The 17,409-nt window shown below is 57.3% G+C and overlaps 2 protein-coding genes across 4 annotated transcripts; both read right to left on the bottom strand.

Moving 5' to 3' along the window:
• Positions 1-107: 107 nt before the first annotated feature.
• ABCB6 (ATP binding cassette subfamily B member 6 (LAN blood group)) lies at positions 108-7,066 on the bottom strand. Of its 3 annotated transcripts, none has more exons than XM_084209529.1 (20): positions 6,887-7,066; positions 5,519-6,050; positions 4,865-5,002; positions 4,401-4,590; positions 4,101-4,193; positions 3,654-3,846; positions 3,462-3,565; positions 3,252-3,361; positions 3,119-3,184; positions 2,851-2,976; positions 2,685-2,761; positions 2,517-2,580; positions 2,335-2,420; positions 2,188-2,245; positions 1,910-2,014; positions 1,333-1,507; positions 939-1,051; positions 762-856; positions 514-582; positions 108-424 (listed from the first exon to the last, which is right to left on the bottom strand). In XM_084209529.1, exons 2-20 carry the CDS (start codon positions 6,032-6,034, stop codon positions 298-300), a joined length of 2,505 nt encoding a protein of 834 aa, XP_084065655.1. In that variant the 5' UTR covers positions 6,035-6,050; positions 6,887-7,066; the 3' UTR covers positions 108-297. The 3 variants fall into 3 exon arrangements, with proteins under 3 accessions (XP_084065655.1, XP_084065653.1, XP_084065654.1); XM_084209527.1 differs by having other exon boundaries at positions 3,444-3,565; XM_084209528.1 differs by lacking the exon at positions 6,887-7,066 and adding an exon at positions 6,673-6,806 and having other exon boundaries at positions 3,444-3,565.
• A 213-nt stretch (positions 7,067-7,279) lies between these two features.
• ATG9A (autophagy related 9A) lies at positions 7,280-17,401 on the bottom strand. The gene is made up of 14 exons (XM_084209273.1): positions 17,240-17,401; positions 16,971-17,014; positions 15,571-15,635; positions 15,120-15,281; positions 14,875-15,016; positions 13,216-13,964; positions 12,763-12,916; positions 12,366-12,545; positions 11,345-11,590; positions 10,834-11,054; positions 10,295-10,412; positions 9,900-10,122; positions 9,637-9,779; positions 7,280-9,530 (listed from the first exon to the last, which is right to left on the bottom strand). Exons 1-14 carry the CDS (start codon positions 17,340-17,342, stop codon positions 9,525-9,527), a joined length of 2,556 nt encoding a protein of 851 aa, XP_084065399.1. The 5' UTR covers positions 17,343-17,401; the 3' UTR covers positions 7,280-9,524.
• Positions 17,402-17,409: the final 8 nt, after the last annotated feature.

A 17,409-nucleotide genomic window follows, 5' to 3' on the forward strand; every position in this document is an offset into this window, starting at 1 on the left:
AGGGGCTCAACCTCGTGGCAGAGCTGCCAGTTGACCCAAGGCCACAGGCACTAACCCTGCCTTCCCCCACCAAGAGGCATGTATCCTGCCCAGAGCACACAGGCATGGACCTGGGAAGGACCTGGTTTAAGAAACTACACAACAGCAAAATAAACATGTACAAATGTAGTGGAGTGTCCAGTCAAGCTCCTGCAGCTCCAGGGCATGCAGGGCTCTTGCCTGCAGCCAGCAAAAGACTCCCAGGCAGTGTGGGGGCCTGGACCCGAGTCAGTGTCACAGCAGAACTCCTGGTCATGTTCATGACGCTTTCTTGCTGCTCTGGGGCTTCTCAGTGCGGTGCTCCTTGTTCTCACCCTCATCCCTGGTCTGCTGCTGCAGCCACATGCCAGCGTACACACCACCCTTCTGCAGCAGCTCCTCATGCCTGTGAGGAGAGCAGAGGAATGCAGGGTCCTGAGCTGGCCCCAGAGCCAGGGAGGGGATTCCCTCCCCCAGGCCTCCACTTGTGCTCACCTCCCTCGCTCCACAATGCGTCCATCCTTAAGCACCAGGATCTGGTCTGCACCTACCACAGTGGAGAGCCTGCAGGGAAAAGCAGGTGTTACCCTGACTTGGGTGGCAGAGGGTTCCTGAGGGTTTGCACGATGCCAGGAGATGCAACCCCAGGGGCTCTCACCTCCTGAGCAGGGGGCAGGTCTGTGTGCCCCTCTTGCAGGGTCTGGCCCGCACCTCTCAGATCAGCCCCTTCCCTTTGCCCCTACCTGTGTGCAACAACAATGGTGGTGCGGTGGGCGCAGACCTTGGCCAGAGAAGCCTGGATGTTCCTCTCAGTCTCTGTGTCAAGTGCAGATGTGGCCTGCCAGGTGAGGCACAACGTGAGGAAGGGACAGAGGTTGTGGGGGCTGCTGCAGAGCTGGGTAAGGGGCCGCTGCTGTTACCTCATCCAGCAGGATGATGTCGGGACCCTTCAGGATGGTGCGTGCAATGGCAACGCGCTGCTTCTCACCCCCGCTCAGCTTCAGCCCCCGCTCTCCCACCTGGGTGTTGTATCCTGCAGCCACAAGAGCAGAAACATGAAGTGCTGGTGCTCTCTGAAATAGAGATGGGGACCTGCTTCCCTGGGAGGTCCTGCTGTGACTACACAGCCATGTAGTGGAGCCTCAGCTTATCTCTGCCTAGGGGCTGATCTAGCCCTGGAAAGAAGGCAGGGAAAGGCAAAGCAAGACAAAATCATGCAGGTGTCCTTGTGGCAGATGTCACCCAAGGATACCTGTGAGGGCAGCTAGAAGGTCTTAGGGGACCATGGGATGGCAGGAATTGCAGGGGTCTCACCATCAGGAAAAGAAAGGATACGGTCGTGGATGTCAGCAGCCCGGGCTGCCTCCTGTACCTCCTGGTCAGTGGCCAGGGTCCGTCCATAGCGGATATTGTTGGCGATGGTGTCATTGAAGAGCACCGTGTCCTGGGGCACCACCCCAATGTGAGCACGCAGCGAAGCCTGCTTCACCTGGGAGGCAGGGGAGAGGGCTCAGGCAGACCCATGCCAAATGCAAAGATCCCTCCAAAACCCAATCCTACCCTCAGCCATGAGCCCCATTCCTTGCAAGCTATGTGCTGTAGGGTTGCCCTGCACCACAGGCTCAGCTGCATCTCGACTCTGCATGGGGGGGTCCTGACAGTGCTGTGGACCTTCCCAGGGAGCCGTGGTCAGCACCCAGCATTTCAGCCTGGGGTCCTGGAGTCGCGCCATTCTGCCACTTCTGGCACAGCTGTCAGCCTGCAAAGAGGCTGTGGGGGCTGTATGCTCACCCCTGCCCTGGGGAGGTGCTGGTGCCTGCACTGAGCAGTGCTGCGAGGCCCAAATGAGCTGGTGTGTCCTCCCCGGTCCTTGGAGGCCCTTCCCCCTCACCTGGGAGATGTCCTGCCCATCAATGCGGATGCAGCCACCCCGTACATCGTAGAAGCGGAAGAGCAGACGGATGATGGTGCTCTTTCCAGAGCCTGAAGGTCCCACCTACATACAAAGGAAAAGGGACTTAAAGATAGCCAATTCCCAGCTGCTGGGGGCCAGGGGCTGGACAGGAAAGGGCTGGTCCTGCTGGGGGCTGTCCTTCCCACCTTTGTATTTTCCAGCTTCTCTATCCCCATCCTTCCCTTCCCACAGAGAACTCACAGTCCCGCTCTCACCAGAGCCAGGGTCTGCCCAGGCATCACAGAGAAAGAGACATCCTGCAGGATTTCCTTCCTGGAAGAGGGACATGGAGAGGGGCTCAGGGCCACTCCATGGCCCCACATCTCTGTAGCAGGTCCCCCCCTGTGCCCAGTACCCCATACCCATCTATGTAGCTAAAGTGCACGTTCTCAAATTCAATCTGCCCAGCCTCCAAGCGCAGGTCGCTGGCGTTCACCACATCCTTCACCTGTTGAAGCAGAGGCTCAGGCTCAGAGCCAGCCACTCCCCAGGGCAGGACCACAGGCCCAGCAAGGGAGCAAGGTCCAGGAAAGGAGGCACCCACCTCCTGCTCCTCGTGGAAGAGCTCAAACATATTTTCCATGTCCACAAAGGAATTCTGGATCATCCTGAAGAGGGCAAAGACCAGAGAAAAGGGTTTGGGGGAGCACATATCAACCCAGTCACCCATGGAGAGGGGGACACCAGGCACTTCCACACCTCCCAGCATTACCTGTAGTAAGTCCCGAACCAGTTGAGTGGCGTGTAGAGCTGGATTATGTAGGTACCAAAGAGGACAAAATCCCCCACCTGGAAGGGACAGGGTATAGGGGTCTGTAACCACCAGCCCCAGGGCCCCACCTCAGCAGGGATCTGCACAGGTAAGGCACCAGCCTTACCTCTAGCTTGTTTTCAGTGACAAAGTAGGCACAGAGCAGGGACCCCGCCAGCAGCCCTAGGCCAATGACCACATTCTGGGTCTGGTTGAGGAGGCCCAGCGAGGCACTGACCTTCCATTCTGAGACCTGGAAGAGACAAAGTCCTGTAGGATGCTGCTGCCTCAAAAGCAGACCCATAGTGATCCACATCATGGTGGATCCCCACAAGTGCCTGTAAGGTTTGACTTCTTCCCCCTTGGTGCCCCTAAAGGTACTGAGCACTCCGTACCTGGTACTTGACAATGGCATTGTTAAAGCGGTTCACCTCATAGTTCTCTGCATTGTAGTACTTCACCTACAGGAGCAGAGCTGGTATCAGCACCCAAGCAGTCCTCAGCAACCCCCCCCAACTGCTACAGTACCGTCTCGAAATTGAGGAGCGAGTCCACAGCCCGGGACTTGGCCTCATTGTCCCGCGTGTTCATGTCCCGACGGTACTTGGTTCTCCACTCAGTGATGAAGATGGTCAGAGCTGTGGACAGGAGGAAGCTGCATTGCAAGGCTCCTGCCACCCCACAGCCTGCCAGCCCTACACTCTGAGCCCCCCCACTCACTCAGGTACAGGCTCATACACACGAAGATGATGAGGCCAAACCAAGCGCTGAAGACCGAGGTGAAGTAAACTATGCCGATGACAATATCCGCAATGGTGGGGACAATGCTGAAGATGATGTAGCTGGGGGGTGGGAGGGGAAATGCGGCATCAGCCCAGCTTGGTGGGGCTTCCCAGCCAACCCCCCCACCCACCACAGGCACACTCTGACCTGAGCAGGTTGTTGATGCTGCTGGTGCCCCGGTCTACGCTACGCAGGACCTCACCAGTGCGACGCCCCAGGTGCCAGCGCAGGGACAGCCCGTGCAGGTGGGCAAAGAGCTGCACCTGCACCTGCCTGTTGGTGAACTGCTGCACCCACACCCACAGGAAGGTGCGCAAGTTGCTCACAAAGCCAGTGGAGCCTGCAGGGCGACATTGAAAGGTCAACCGAGATCAGCCCCACTGGGGCATGCAGAAGACTTCACAAAGTCCAGCTGGGAAAGGAGGATTTGGGATGAAGCCCATTCACTCTCCCTAACCTGGGACCAGCCCAGGTTGCTGATTCCAAGAGAGCAGCAGTGATGGGGCATATGGGCTTCCCTGGCCACCCCAGAACTCGTATGATGTGCCCAATATCATCTCTCGTCAATATCCCATCCTTCCCAATGGTCCTTACCAGCACCTCCACCTTGCAGGAACTTCAGCCCCACATAGCTGCAGACAGTCCAGGCCAGGGTATGCCAGGGAGTACCCATTGTCAGCTCATTCACTGTGGGAAGTGTGCCAAGGTTCAGGATGGAGGGACAGGGAGTATCCCAGGGTGCCAGTGGGAACCAGACCCAGCAGCCAGTGCTGGACCCTGGCCCCCTGGGCTCTGCTTCTGCCAAACCCCTGCAGCTGTCCAGGTCATCTCAACACCCCCCTGCACTTGGTGAGGCTGTGGTGAGCCTCACACATCAAGCTCCAGGTGCCTCACCAATGTTCTTGTAGTAGATGGGGACGAAGACATTGATGGCCCGCTCCAGCCCCATGAGTGCCATGCAGAACAGCACCAGCCCCTGCAGCAGATGGTTGCCCGTCGGCCACATGTACGGCACCAGCAGCCGCAGCTTCCTCCGGAAATCCTTCCAGGTGGAGGTGGTCCTGCTGGCATCAGTCAGGAGTGGCTGAGGGAGAGCAGAACAAGGAGTCATTGCCCTGGCATCCCAATCCAGCTGGCAATGGTCCTGGGCAACACCCCAAGAAAACCAGTCTCACTCCAGAGTGCCCACTCCATCCTCCAAACAGGGCTGCATCCTAGTGACAGCAAGCAGGGAGCTTGGGCAGCCCTAAACCTTGTCCTCCCACATGAAGATGCTGATCCCAGGGCAGCTCTATTTCCATTTTATCCCCAGCTCCTTCCTGGCCATATCCTAAAATTGCTTCAGTCCCAGGACTCACCTGGCTGTTTTCCACATCCCGCTCCTCCTCGTTGATTAGCAGCATGTAGGGCTTGTGGGGTAGCCCCGGGGCCTTCATGCCCAGGATGAAGAGCATAAATGTGCAGATGTAACGCAGCAGCCAGAAGCCAAACTGCACCTGGATGGAGAATGAGAGCTCAGCATCTCAGCTGGCCTTCAGCACAACCCTGAGCACGGGATGGGTATGATCTGAGAGAGACAATGAGCAGAGCATGGGGATGGGGTGCAGTGTGCCAGTGTGCAGTGCCCCATGCAGCTCAGTGGGAGTCCCTGGTTGAGCATAGCACTTCAGGCAGCACCCAGACTTCTTCCTTCCTCCTGGCATCATCTGGCTCCATGCCCTCTGGCTCAAGATGCACAAGGGCTGTGGGAAGCAGGGAAACACCCCTACTTCTGCACCTGGGTCTGGGCTGGGTAGAAGCTGGACAGGAGCTGGGTGGGGCATGGAGAGATGTGTGATAACTGAGCTTGGGACTCAAATATCTGGCAGATGTGGGTGCAACCCAGAACTGTAAACATCCTGGGCATGGCAGGTCATGACATGCATACTCCAGCCCCACACCATTATGTTGCAGTCCCTCCCAGCCCCAAAAGTACCTCGCCCCCTCTCCCTGGCCACAGATCCCCAGCCCACCTTCTGGTTGGTGTTCTCCAGTGCCCACCACCACAGAGGGCTCCTCCAGCACACCAGGGTCAGGTTCTCAGCAGCAAAGGCCAGTGCCCAAAAGAGGAGGAGGACAGTGCCATGGCCCCGTGTTCGGTCGTGGGCCAGTACCCGGGTATGCTCCAGCTGCAGGAGGGCAATGGCGCAGCCCCAGCTGAGGGCCCAGAGGAAGGCATGCAGCAACATATACCCATAGAGCTGTCTCAGCCCCAGTCCTTGCCACAGCAGCCCACCAAAGGGTTGCAGGGCCAGGAGCAGGGACAGCAGGACCTGGCCACGGTAGAGGCGAGAGCGGGGAATGTACTTGGGCTCCATGGCACGGCTGAAGCGGGCGTAGCAGGCATACTGCAGGGCACCCAGCAACAGGCAGACGCTCAGCAGCACAGATGGCACCAACGTGAAGAAGAAGCAGGGCTGGAAGCCTTGCTGGACCCAGGCCTGGGCGATGGAGTTGTTGCCTTCACAGTAACCCCCCAGCACGGCCATCCTGGCAGGTCACCAGCTGTGGAGAGAAGAGAGCCTGGGCTGTGATACCACCTGCACAGAGAGACTCTCAGTGGGATGGCATGGCCAAGCAGCAAGGGCCCTCCTAGGGCAGGGGCAAGTACCACTGGACATGGACACACATGACACGCTGCATGCAGCACACACAAAGCAGTGCATGCAAGCAGGTCCAGCTTTGCATGGGGATGGCCATGAGCACCACACCTGCTGTTTGCCCTGGACGGGGCCACAACATGGGACTGGGCGCTCCAGAGCCACCCGAGCGTCTGAGGATGCCCTCGGACACGAGAACAGCGGGAGCTGCAGGGACAGGAAGGCAGAATGAAGCTGGGAACGGTCTCAAGTGGGAGGGAGCGACGGCGGTGATGCAGCGGCAGAGGCGCGGGTGGGAGAGCGGGCGGGGATGCGGAGGATGCACGGGGAACCGCGGGGCCGTGCAGGGGAGAGGCAAGGGCAAAGACAGGAACGCATCAAGGAAAAACTCGCGGAGGGCGAGGCAGAGGCCGCGCCGGATGAATGCCCGGGCGGTGCCGGCGCCACTCAGGCCCGGCACAGGGGTCGCGGCCCCGCCACCGCCGTGTCTCACCGGCCGCCGTGGCGGCCCCGCCGCGCCTGCTCACCTGCCCTGGGCCGCCGACCTTGGCCCGGTGCGGGCCCCGCGCCGCCGCCCGCCGCTGCCAGCCGGGCCCCGGCGCCGTTCCGCCCCGCCCCGCTCCCCGCCCCGCGCCGGCACCGCCGGCTCCTGCCCGCCCGCCTCCTTCCCGGCACCGGCACCGCACCCCCTGCGTGTGTCCCTTCCCCGAACCCCCGTGCCCAGCCCCGGACGGCACGGACCTCCCCCGCAGCGCCGAGGATGGGGAGGGGTCGGTGCCGTGAGGCACACTCCCAGGCCGGTACCCACGGAGGGTCTCCGCCTCCGACGTGAGACGCCCCGCTCCCATTTATCGCCGCCGCCAGCCCGGGCCTGCGGTGCCGCGATAGCCCCAGGAGCCCCAGCGGGGCCTCCACAGAGGTCAGGCAGGACGGGGCACTGCCCTCTCGGCGATAAATATAGCCCCTGCCTCCTCCCGCGGCTGCGACTACGCTCCTGGGAGCTTCCAGCGCCGCCGGAGCAGTCGGCTGGCTCCTCCCAGCCTTCTGCTGCCATCGCAAGCCAGGCCCAGGTGGGCTGCACGGTACCACAGAGCGAAGGGAGACTCGGACACAGGCAGGGATGATACACCCCATCTTTATTAGACGGCTATACAGCTGTACAGCGAGGGCACGGGGGTGTGATACTGCACTCCCCAGGGACCTCCGTGCCCGCACATCTCAGGAGGAGATGAGGAAGAGTGGCTCGCCATGCACATGGGACACTGACGACACAAGCAAAACATGCGGCAAAGACTTGGGCCTGCTATGCCTGGCCTCTCCCTCCTGCCAGCCCAAGGAAAGATCCAGTGTTTCCCCCTGCCCCAGGGCACTGCCTCCAGCCGTTCAGCTGTACGGACCAGCAGCAACTCCATTAGGAAGCCCAGACACAGTGCCCCATAGGACCAGAGAGGGGAGGCAGCAGCCTGGGCATGAAGAGAAGCCACCGGAAAATCTGGGTTCCTAGGAGATTTGCTTTCTGCTTTCTTTCACCAAACCATGACAGCCCCAAGCTGAAGCTGCTGTGGAGCAGTTGCAGCCACTTCTTCATGGAAGGACCCCAGCAGCACCAGGCCCACAGAGCCCTGACCCCAGCAGTGAAGAGCTGATCCCCACCCTGAGCTCTGCTTTAGAACACCGTTTGATCTCATACAGACCCCAGAGCAGTTGTAGCTCCAGCCCTGCCCAGCCCTCCCCATGGCAATAAGGAGCCTGCTATCCCAAAGAGCCTGCCCCTGTGCAAGCCTCCTGGCCCTGCTCATGCTCGGCCACCTGGCTGCAGAAGCACTGGCAGCAGGTGGCTGGAGCTGTCCCAGGCTCAAAGGGCAGAGGGCAATCACCCTGGCACGAGAAGAGGGATGGCCCTGGACTCCAGAGACAGCAGAGGAGGATGTGCAGTGCTCGCAGAGCGCATGACAAAAGCAAGCAGCCCCTGCCAGAGGCAAGGGGAATGGAAAGTAAGTCATGGGCGGGAGTTAGCTGGGATGCAGTTCCCCAGAAGCTGCAAGGAGAAAAGAGGGAAAACAGGCGGATGGTGGGAAGGTCTTGTCTGAGGCTATATTGCACAGCTGGGATCCTGAATCCCCACCACAATCCCGAGTCTGGGCTGAGGTGTGCCTCTCCTTTCTGGATTCAGGATGCCGCTCCTTGCTCTGCCAGGCATGAGACAGCTACATGGTCTTCACAGCAGCTGAAATCATGTTGTAAGCAAAAGGAAGGTTTCAGGAGGAAAGGAGGAGCTGGGAACCTCTGGGCAAGATTTCAGATGAACCAAACCCATTGCCAGGGAAGAGGAAAGGCCCAGTTCCACAGGAACAGCTGCATCAGAAGGACAGAACCAATACAACAGCACCTGGGCATGGGAAAAAGGCCTTTTTTGTGCCTGGAGAAAAGGAGCCAACACACAGAGCACAAGACCTTCAGGGTGGGCTCTGAGTGGGCTGTGAGCACTCCCAGAAGATAATGGGCTGCTCCACACTGGGGTCTCTTTGGCACTGCAGGAGGGCCCACTAGTAGCCCACATCCCATAGGTGCCATACATGGGACAATGCTGCTGCCCTGGCATGGAGGCATCACTCCAATGACCCTTTCTTGCATGCAGGGAATGGGCCAGCTGTCGTGAGTCAGGGAAGAGCTGCAGCATCCTGATCAAACCAGAGCTCTTCCCACCAGCTCTATATCTCACCTGTACTCATACCAGCAGCAGCCACCAGGGCCCATCCCTCTGCAGGATGCTGGGACAGAGGGCTGGGTGACTGCCCCAATGTTGTTCTGCTCTGGGCTGAGAGGCACAGCACTGGTCCTCTCTGGGAGGACTAACATGGTCCTAGGCACCTTCTCAGAGCTGCAGGCAGGGCAGTGTGGTGCTACAGGCTGAGCTCCCTCAGACCACCCTCAACAACTCCTGCCCTCGTTTTGACAGCAGGTGCTAGCTTCGGGCGCACATCTAGATGGAGCTGATGCCATCTCCCATCCCTTTGAAGAGCAGCTGCTGCTGCCATCTCCAAGCCAGTCCACCAGCAGCTCCTCACTGCTAGTCCCGTCACATCAGTTTCCACAGGCTCTGCAGAGATCCTCCGACACGGACGACACAGATGTGAACACAGACACAGGTATGTACTCACACACGCATTCACCCCACAAGTCAGAGTGGCGTTGACTCGACACATGGCTAGACACAAGGTGCCACAGCAAATACGCTGGCCTGGCAAGTTTTGTCTCTTCAGCAATTGATGGCAACAAAATGTCCACTCAGTACAGGAGAAGAATCAAGCCCATGCCACATCCTGCTGTCCAGGTGGCTCCCAATCTGCAAGCCCCATGAGATCCCCAGTCTACCAGGCTATACCTGCAAGACAGAGAGAGAATGTGGCACCTACTGGGACCAGCTGCCAGCACCCCAACCTGGCATCAGAGTACACCTTGCCCCTCTCAGCCACAGCCATCACCCTTACCTTGTGAATCTGTGGCGGAAGCTCGTCCTCTGAGCTCTCCTCTGGCACAGGCTCTGGGTGCCTCGCTGACTGCCCGTCCTCGGCCCAGCCTCCCAGAGGAAGGCGGGAGAAATGTGATGGGGCTCTGTGCACTGTGCCTGGGTCTGCAAGAGAGGCAAGAAACTAGATTAGCTACCTGGGGGACTGCCAGTGTCTAGCCAGTTCATAAAGGACATCAGTTACAGAGCTCTGACCTGAACTCAGACTCTGCCCTGGCTCCGTACCTGTGATGCCACCGTACCGCCGCTGGAAGCCCGTCTGCAGCGTGGCTGTCTCCTCGGCAGGCTGCCGCGGTGAGGAGAAGGGGTAGCTGGCAGAGCGGGGAATGGGGACAGGGCCACCCCGCTGAGTGTCCAGCTCTTCGTGGGCACTCTCCCCACTCTCGTCACTCTCTCGTCGGTGCCAAGTGTGCCGCTCGGGCTCCAGCTGGGCATGCTGCTTGTGCAACTGCAAGCCATAACACGAGTGACTCAGCTGCGTGGGAGAAACCAGATGCCCAAACACACCCTCTCCGCAGCACTGCATACACACTGGTTTTCTCGTCACAATGGACACGGCAGCCCAGTCCTGCCTGCCTTGCTCCATGCCCCTCTGGCCAACCCAGCTCTGGGTCGCTCACCTCGTGCATGTAGAGTGCATGAAGACTCATCTCAGTCGAGGCATACTCCGACAGGATCATGCTCTGCAGTTGACCCTCCCAGGCGCTGCTCCCTGAGCTCACGGTCCTTGCATCAGCACTGCCACAGAACACACCAGTAGTGTTTCCTGCCCATGTGCCCCCACAATGCCCAGCCCCTCCCCACTCTAATGTCAGGCTCACAGAGATCTGCTCCTGAACTGGGTATGAAGAGGCCCCTCTGCAGCATCTCCCAAAATACACAAGCCCTTCTACAGCACTGCCTCTTCCCTACAGAGGGGTCTCTCACCACTGTAGTACCTACAGGAGAACAATTAAACCCTGACACTATCCTTTGGGGCCAGCCTTAGCACCTGGCACCAGCACCTAGACCTGAGTCTAACTCTGCTTGTCAATGTCCCTTGCTGTCCAGACTGCAGAGATAAATGCCATCACGCATCTAGGACAACGGGATGGCATTTGGGCAAAGCGTAAAGGAATGTCCAACGTGTCTGGCTGCCCTTCTCCAGCCAGGAGCTTACCCAGAGGCTGTCATGGCACTGGCACCACGAGGCTGGGCTCCCTCTCCGTCCCTTCCGGAGGCCTGGAAGCCACTGGAAGGCTGCTGGGCAGACTGGAGTGGGGAGAAGGAACGCAGAGCCGAGGCCACTTCTGAGAGATGGCGGGAAGCCTGTCCGTCCCGGCTCATGTGGAAGCCCAGTGCTGAGGAGCCTGCTATCACATTGGCAATCAGGCTGTGAGGCTGCAGAGTTGAAAGAGAAAGAGTCACTGTCCTGTGCAGAGCTGGAGGACTGATCTCACCAGACACACAGAGCTGGGCTATTTTACCCCCTCTTACATCTCACAGGGCTCTAGGACAGCCTGTTACCTTCTCTAGAAAACCAGAATTGTCCCAGATAGTGCTGATACACCATATTTTCATCCCCAGATACATCCCAGGCAAGGGCAAAATTACCCAGAGGGCCTGGCGATGAATTTGCCAGCATGTAGCAAGAATCCCAAGAACAACCCACATGCCCTGAGCCTGTGCACCTCTGACTCTGACTGCAGGGACTGGATGGAGCTGAAGAGGGCGTTTTCAGGGAGCACAGCCTGCTGAGCCAGGGCCACGCTGCTGTCCCGGTGCACCCGCTCCTTCAGGAAGCCGATGAAGGCTGTGCTCTCGCGGGGTGGCTGCCACTTGGGGTTGGTGATGGCAAAGTGCATGAGGGATAGCTCCGTCTTGCCATCCTCAGCCTGCTGGTAAATGGAGGCCTCCGTCTTTCCTGCTGACATCCACTGTGGACAAGAGATGGATAATGAGAGACAGGATCTGCTTTGCAACCCTGCCAGCCCTGGGAATCCTGCAATCAGTCTGGGCAAGGCATGCAACACCCAGCCCATGCAAGGCCATGGCGCCCTATGTAGCAGGTGATACAACAGAAGTCCCCACGCTTATTCAGCCATCTCAGGAGAAGAAGCAACAAACACAGTTTGTTCCAACTCAATCTCAGAACATGAACTGCTGCAAGGGAACTGGGGAGCTGGGAACGGTCACACAGGAACAACTAGAGTCAACAAATAACTCTTCTTAAAAGCTTCCTGCCACAATGAGTTCACTTCCTTCCTAGTTGATGACTGTGTCACTAGGAGGTCTTTCCCTAGGCAAGTAACCTAAATTCCAAGGCACACAAAACAGATGGGCCCCTTTTCCCTCCATCATAGATTTTTCATAATGGAAAATGCTTCCTATTTCCTCTAGACTGCTTCTCTCCTGAGCACAAGCAGGAGAGAAGTGATCACACTTTCTAAATGTCCATATTTCACTCTCTGGAGAAGACAGAACCCTTGGCTGTGAAAATAAGCAATGACATCAAAGACATGACACAGCCTGATTCCTGAAGCATCTGGTCAGTAATCACAGCTGGGCCATAAGAGCCTTCTGGAGCACCTGTGGTGCCAAACCCAGACACCACCTGGTGGGTGGCTGAGCTGTGGGCTGCCAGGAGTGGCGAGTTCAGGCCTCTCATAGGTCTAAAGGATCAGACATGCTGGTGGGCAGCACAGGACCTACCGCAGGGTGGCCGTGCTGGCGCACGTCCATCTGGGCAAAGGAGCAGGTGTCACCCACACCCACCACCTCCACAGTGAAGTTACGGAAGAAGTCAACAATATCCAAGGACTTGGGCCGCAGGCAGATGATGAGGATCAAAGGGGTAATGATAGGACTCAGGAGCTCTTCCAGGATGAAGACCTGAGCACAGAAATTATGGGTTCAGCACAAACTTGAGGGTCAAAAAACCCACAATCCCAAAAGAGACCCCAGAGGTAGCCCTCTATCTTCTGGAGCAGGGTATCTCTGAGGATGCTGCCTTGTTCCTCTATGAGCCCAGGAGCTGTTGAGCTCTCCAGCACCTTCTCCATCCATTGACAGGGGTAAGTCCCCAGCCCCATAGTTAAGCCAAGCTCACCGCTTTGTACTGGAAGAGCTGAGCAAACTCATCCCTGGTCTCGTAGCGGTGGGCATTGCCCTGCCAGTGGTCAGGCATGTAGTGGATGTGTGCCAGGATAACTCGCAGCAGCTGCTCTGGGCAAAAGACCAGGTGCTGGTCAGGGATGAAAGACCTGCACGACAGGATAGGGAAACATCACAGCATTACACCTCAGTTCCTAGGAGATGTCATCTTGGGAGGGCAGGTTGACTGGCGCATATCACAGCTCTGCCTGTAACCTTCCGACCAGACCAGCCCCTCATCCCATACAACCACTGCAGCCAGGATCACTACCTCTTCCCAGCCATGCCCCTCATCCACACAGATTCACATCCATTTGCAAGCAAAGAGCATGTTTACATGGATTGCTTCCAGCCCCACTGCTCCCTACAGGGCTGCCAGGAGCACGAGGGCAGCACAGACCCACCTCACCTGCACACCGTGATGCCCACCCCGAGCAGGGTGACCGTGGTCAGGACGTGCTCGACCGCAAGCACGTCCTCATCATAGATGGTGAGAGCGATGAGCACAGCCAGGATGGAGCCAGCAAAGAAGGCCACGTTCTTGGCCACGATGGTGAGAAGCGGGGAGATAAAGCAGTTCATGTACTTGGAAGCTGGCTTGTACCCCTTGCTGAGGCGTGAGTGCAGTTCGTGATCCAGCTCGTTGAAGTGACGCAGGTAACAGCGGCCATAGAGAGACCAGCAGCGGGCACCCAGGCTGCCCGGCTCCCGCTTCAGGATCTCCGTGTAGCTGAAGAAAGCATAGAGGATCTGCCAGATGAGGATGAGGGGGCAGAGGAGGAAGTTAGCAATGCCAATCCAGAGGATGCGAGTGCTGAGCTTCTCAGCCAGCTCCAGGCGGTTCCCGGCCCGCTTGTATTCAGCCTTCAGGCTCCACTCATTCTCAAAGAGGGAGCCAGGACCCCAGAAGAAGATGAGCTCAAAGTTGTACTTTAGCCCACGCGTGTAGAAGACAGTGTCTCCCAGCAGGGGCAGGCGGAAGCGGATGGGCAGCAGTGACTTGTTCACCATGGCCACCATGTAGTTCTTGAAGCGGAGGATGCGGTGATAGATGTCCAGCTCTGTCAGCTCCTTCTTATGGATGCAGATCTGGTGCTCCTTCTGGATCTGCACAATGCGGGCCTGCACCTCCTGCCAGGTGTAGTAGGGCAGGGTGGACTGGAAGGTGGACAAGCAGCAAGATTAGGAGCAAGAAGTATCCAGGGACAGAAGCCAGGTCCCAGCACACACCTCGTGGTGCTGACAAAGGGCATGCAACACCAGGGTGTGAGGCACCTTCTGGCACCACTTCAGCCTGCAGCAAGCAAACCCCACACCTTGCCTTGGTGCCCTTTACCCCCTAGATTAGCACAGATGACTGTTTCCCAGCCACGCATGCACCAGCTTCCTTGGAGGCATAAACACAGGTCCAGGCTTCCGTGGTTCCTCCCAGAGCTGCCATTTGGAGTCAGCAGGGAGAAACAAACATGGAAGGGACTTAAGCAGTGTCCCAGAGGGAGTCTGTGGAAAAACTGGCGACAATCTAAGCCTTTCAGCTCACCTCACCTTTCTCAAGATACTTTCTCCCTCCAAGGATGTGGCACGTGCCTTTTTATGTTGTTCATCAGAGCAAGGACTCTGAACTAGGATGTCTATGCAAGCCTCAAACCCCATCTGTGACACACTGATCTGCTGTGTGACCTTCACAACTAAGTAGCTCCAAGCCTCCCAAATAAACAAGGAAGCTGAGATTGTTCACATCCCAGGGAGGTACGAGGATATCCTCGCTTATGCCTCCTCTGTGGAAGGCATCACAGAAAAGGCCACCGCTGAAGAATACACATATTGGGTGGCATATGGCAGAGGCATGCGCCAGCAGGCGGACAGGCAGACTGAGCACAGAGAGGTTAACACGGAATAAGCTGGCTCCTGGAGAACAGGCTGAAAGGAGATCATGTGGCTATGGAGCAGAGGGAAGTGCTCAGTCTGACTGAGAAGAGGAGAGGCACGAAGGCAAGTTGCAACCACCAGCAAATGCCTCCCATGACCCTCGGCAGCCCCACGTGCAGCCACTGGCTCAGCAACTTACCATGGGGATCTTCAGGGCATTGATGTAGAAAGAATGAATCTCCCAGTAGCAGCAAATATTGTAGATAAATTTGACGAGTCGGTGGATCCAGAAAACCCCAGCTATCACCAGAATGCAGATGAGGAAGCTGTTTGCCTGGATTCTGCAAGCAAGAGGAGGCAAGCAGTGGGACACAGGCCCAGACAGGAGCCCTGAGTACGTAGGAAAACAAGAGCAGTGGCTAACATGCCCTCCCCTGCCCCTACCTTGCACTGCAGACATTTGGAGGCAGGAAGGCATCTGGCAGAGTCACCTTAATGGGCTCAGTGGGATGCTGGCTGTGATTTAATGCTTTGTTGGCAAAGAGAATGTCATAATCAACACAGCTGATAAGAAAGGTGGTGAATGCCACCACAAAGATGAACTGCCTGTGAAAAAAGAGAAGTGTTGTGAGGGAATCACCCTTCTGCTCCACCACAAAACGTGAAGCAGCCAGGGTCATATGCCACGGAGATGCAATCCCACAGCCATGGCAGCAGGAACGCTCACAGGCAACGGTTCCTCAGAGTGAAATGCAGGTCTGGGGCATGGAAAACCCTGATGAAGGGGAGACAGGACAATTATGAAAGGAGCCCTTCCACCTACACAGCTGCAAATGCTCGGCAAGTGCCTGTGCCTCTTCCCCAGCAGCCACAACAGGTGGGAACCTGCACTTACATGAGCTCAAAGATCTCTCCAATGAGCATGCAAGTGAAGCCATTCTTCTGATGCAGGTTATAGACGTGAAAGCTACAGTCAAGGAAAACAGCATGGAGACTCCTCTCTGATGAAGGATGAAGACGCTTCTGTCCCACTGATTTCCATAGCTCCTTAGCCAAGTCTCCCTTCACCACCAAGAAAAAATCTCTCCCACCCCTACTCATCAGCAAGTTGGTTCCCCACTGCAGGAAAACACACTCTGCCCAGGTAAAGCACAGCTGGGGTAGAGGGACTTGGCTTTGTTCAAGCTCCTTCCTTCCTGCACTCAGCACCCATAGAGGGGCTCTGTTCAGCACAGAGCAGAAACTCAGCCTGTACTCAGGCTGCACAACGGTGGCTAGGGCAGAGCAGGGTAGGGCAGGACAAGACAGAGACAAACAAAGTGCATTTAGTGGCACCTGGCACCTGCTCCTGCCCCCAGCAATGTGGTCAGCATAATTAACACCATTTCATAAGGCAAGCAGCCCTTCTGTGTCAGCGAGGGTGTCACCTATTAGTGGGTCACCCTTTGCCCAGTTATCAGGCACTGAAGGTCCTGTGAACCAAGTAGATAAATCAAACGGGTTTCTGCTTTCCCTCCCCATGGGCCTCAAGATTCCTTGGCACCAGGCTGATTACTCTCTTCCGTGCTGTCCTTGAAGGTCCCAGGCACCTGGCCAACACAACAGAGGTGATGACCCCATCACAGAAGAGGGAAGTATTAACAGCACCCAGAGCACTAAACACAAAATCAAGGAGTTACAAATCCTAAGTGGGAACTTGTATCACAGCTGCTGGTGGACAGTGAGACCCAAGACCCCACAGCAGCCAGGGATACCCCCGTTGTCATGTGCTTCCAATGAGGACTAAGTGAATGACTCAAATTCTTTTATGTGATTTTTGAGTCTTCATTATGATCATTATTGATATAGCAAACCATATATTAAGATATGTCCAGATCTGTAAAGAGTCCAGCTGATTAAAAACCACAAACTAAGAGATACTATAAAATTCTGTTCTATGCTACTTATAAAATTGTACTACACTGATTCTGCCTACAGAAATCCTGTGCTACCCTGATTGTAAATGCCACGCTAGCAATAAAATCCTGTTAAGAATATAACACACTAACTGTAACGACAACAGTATCATCGTCACTTTCCCAAGAATTCCTAGAAGCACCTGTATGACCCTGTGTCAAGTGACAGCGTCCCAAGGCATGGGGGGTTCTGTCAGCCCCTCTGGAGCTGTGTAGCGTCCTACAGGGATGGCTGATACTGCCTAAGCTCCAAGTTACACAAATCTCCATGTTTTCCCTGAACTTAGAGCCGGGAGGAGGGGGATACATCCCGCCTGACCCTCGCCCTGCAAAAGGATATGCGAGAGAAGAACAGGTCGAGGTTCTCGATGTGATGCCACGGAGCTGAAGGAAGAAGCAGCACAGGGTGAGGGGTCCTCAGCACGCCCACCCTTGGTGTTGTGACCAGCACAACCTACCCCTTCCCCCGCTGCCCCTGGCACCCGAGGCCCCGCACCAGCCCCGCAGCCGCCACCCCGGCTCCCCTTGGTGTCCAGCCTCTCTCTTGCGCCCCCGGCCTCTTCCGCACCCCGCCGCCGGCCAGGCCCAACCCCCGGTGCCATCGCTCACACTTGGCGCCCTCGGGGACGTGGACGAGCAGGTCGCCGCCGCCGGGGGGAGACTCGGTGGAGGAGCTCTCCAGGCGCTGGTACTGCGTCTCGAAGTGGGCCATGGCGGGGCCCCGCGCCGCCGCCGCCGCCACCGGCGCGGCCCGGCCCGGCGCGGCCCGCTCGGCCCCG

Source organism: Fringilla coelebs (genome assembly GCF_963513975.1).
Source record: "Fringilla coelebs genome assembly, chromosome: 7".
In the NCBI taxonomy this organism is placed as follows: Eukaryota; Metazoa; Chordata; class Aves; order Passeriformes; family Fringillidae; genus Fringilla; species Fringilla coelebs.

What these genes read in the sequence shown, in the direction of transcription:
- ATG9A (XM_084209273.1), bottom strand. Translation starts at nt 17,342, where the DNA reads ATGGCCCACTTCGAGACGCAGTACCAGCGCCTGGAGAGCTCCTCCACC. An exon ending in CGTCCCCGAGGGCGCCAAGT is followed by an intron (nt 17,015 to 17,239) that starts GTGAGCGATGGC and finishes TTCTTCCTTCAG; the next exon opens with CTCCGTGGCATCACATCGAG. An exon ending in GCGGTACGGTGGCATCACAG is followed by an intron (nt 9,780 to 9,899) that starts GTACGGAGCCAG and finishes CCTCTCTTGCAG; the next exon opens with ACCCAGGCACAGTGCACAGA.
- ABCB6 (XM_084209527.1), bottom strand. Translation starts at nt 6,034, where the DNA reads ATGGCCGTGCTGGGGGGTTACTGTGAAGGCAACAACTCCATCGCCCAG. An exon ending in ATGCCATTGTCAAGTACCAG is followed by an intron (nt 2,977 to 3,118) that starts GTACGGAGTGCT and finishes TGTCTCTTCCAG; the next exon opens with GTCTCAGAATGGAAGGTCAG. An exon ending in TCTTCCACGAGGAGCAGGAG is followed by an intron (nt 2,421 to 2,516) that starts GTGGGTGCCTCC and finishes CTGCTTCAACAG; the next exon opens with GTGAAGGATGTGGTGAACGC.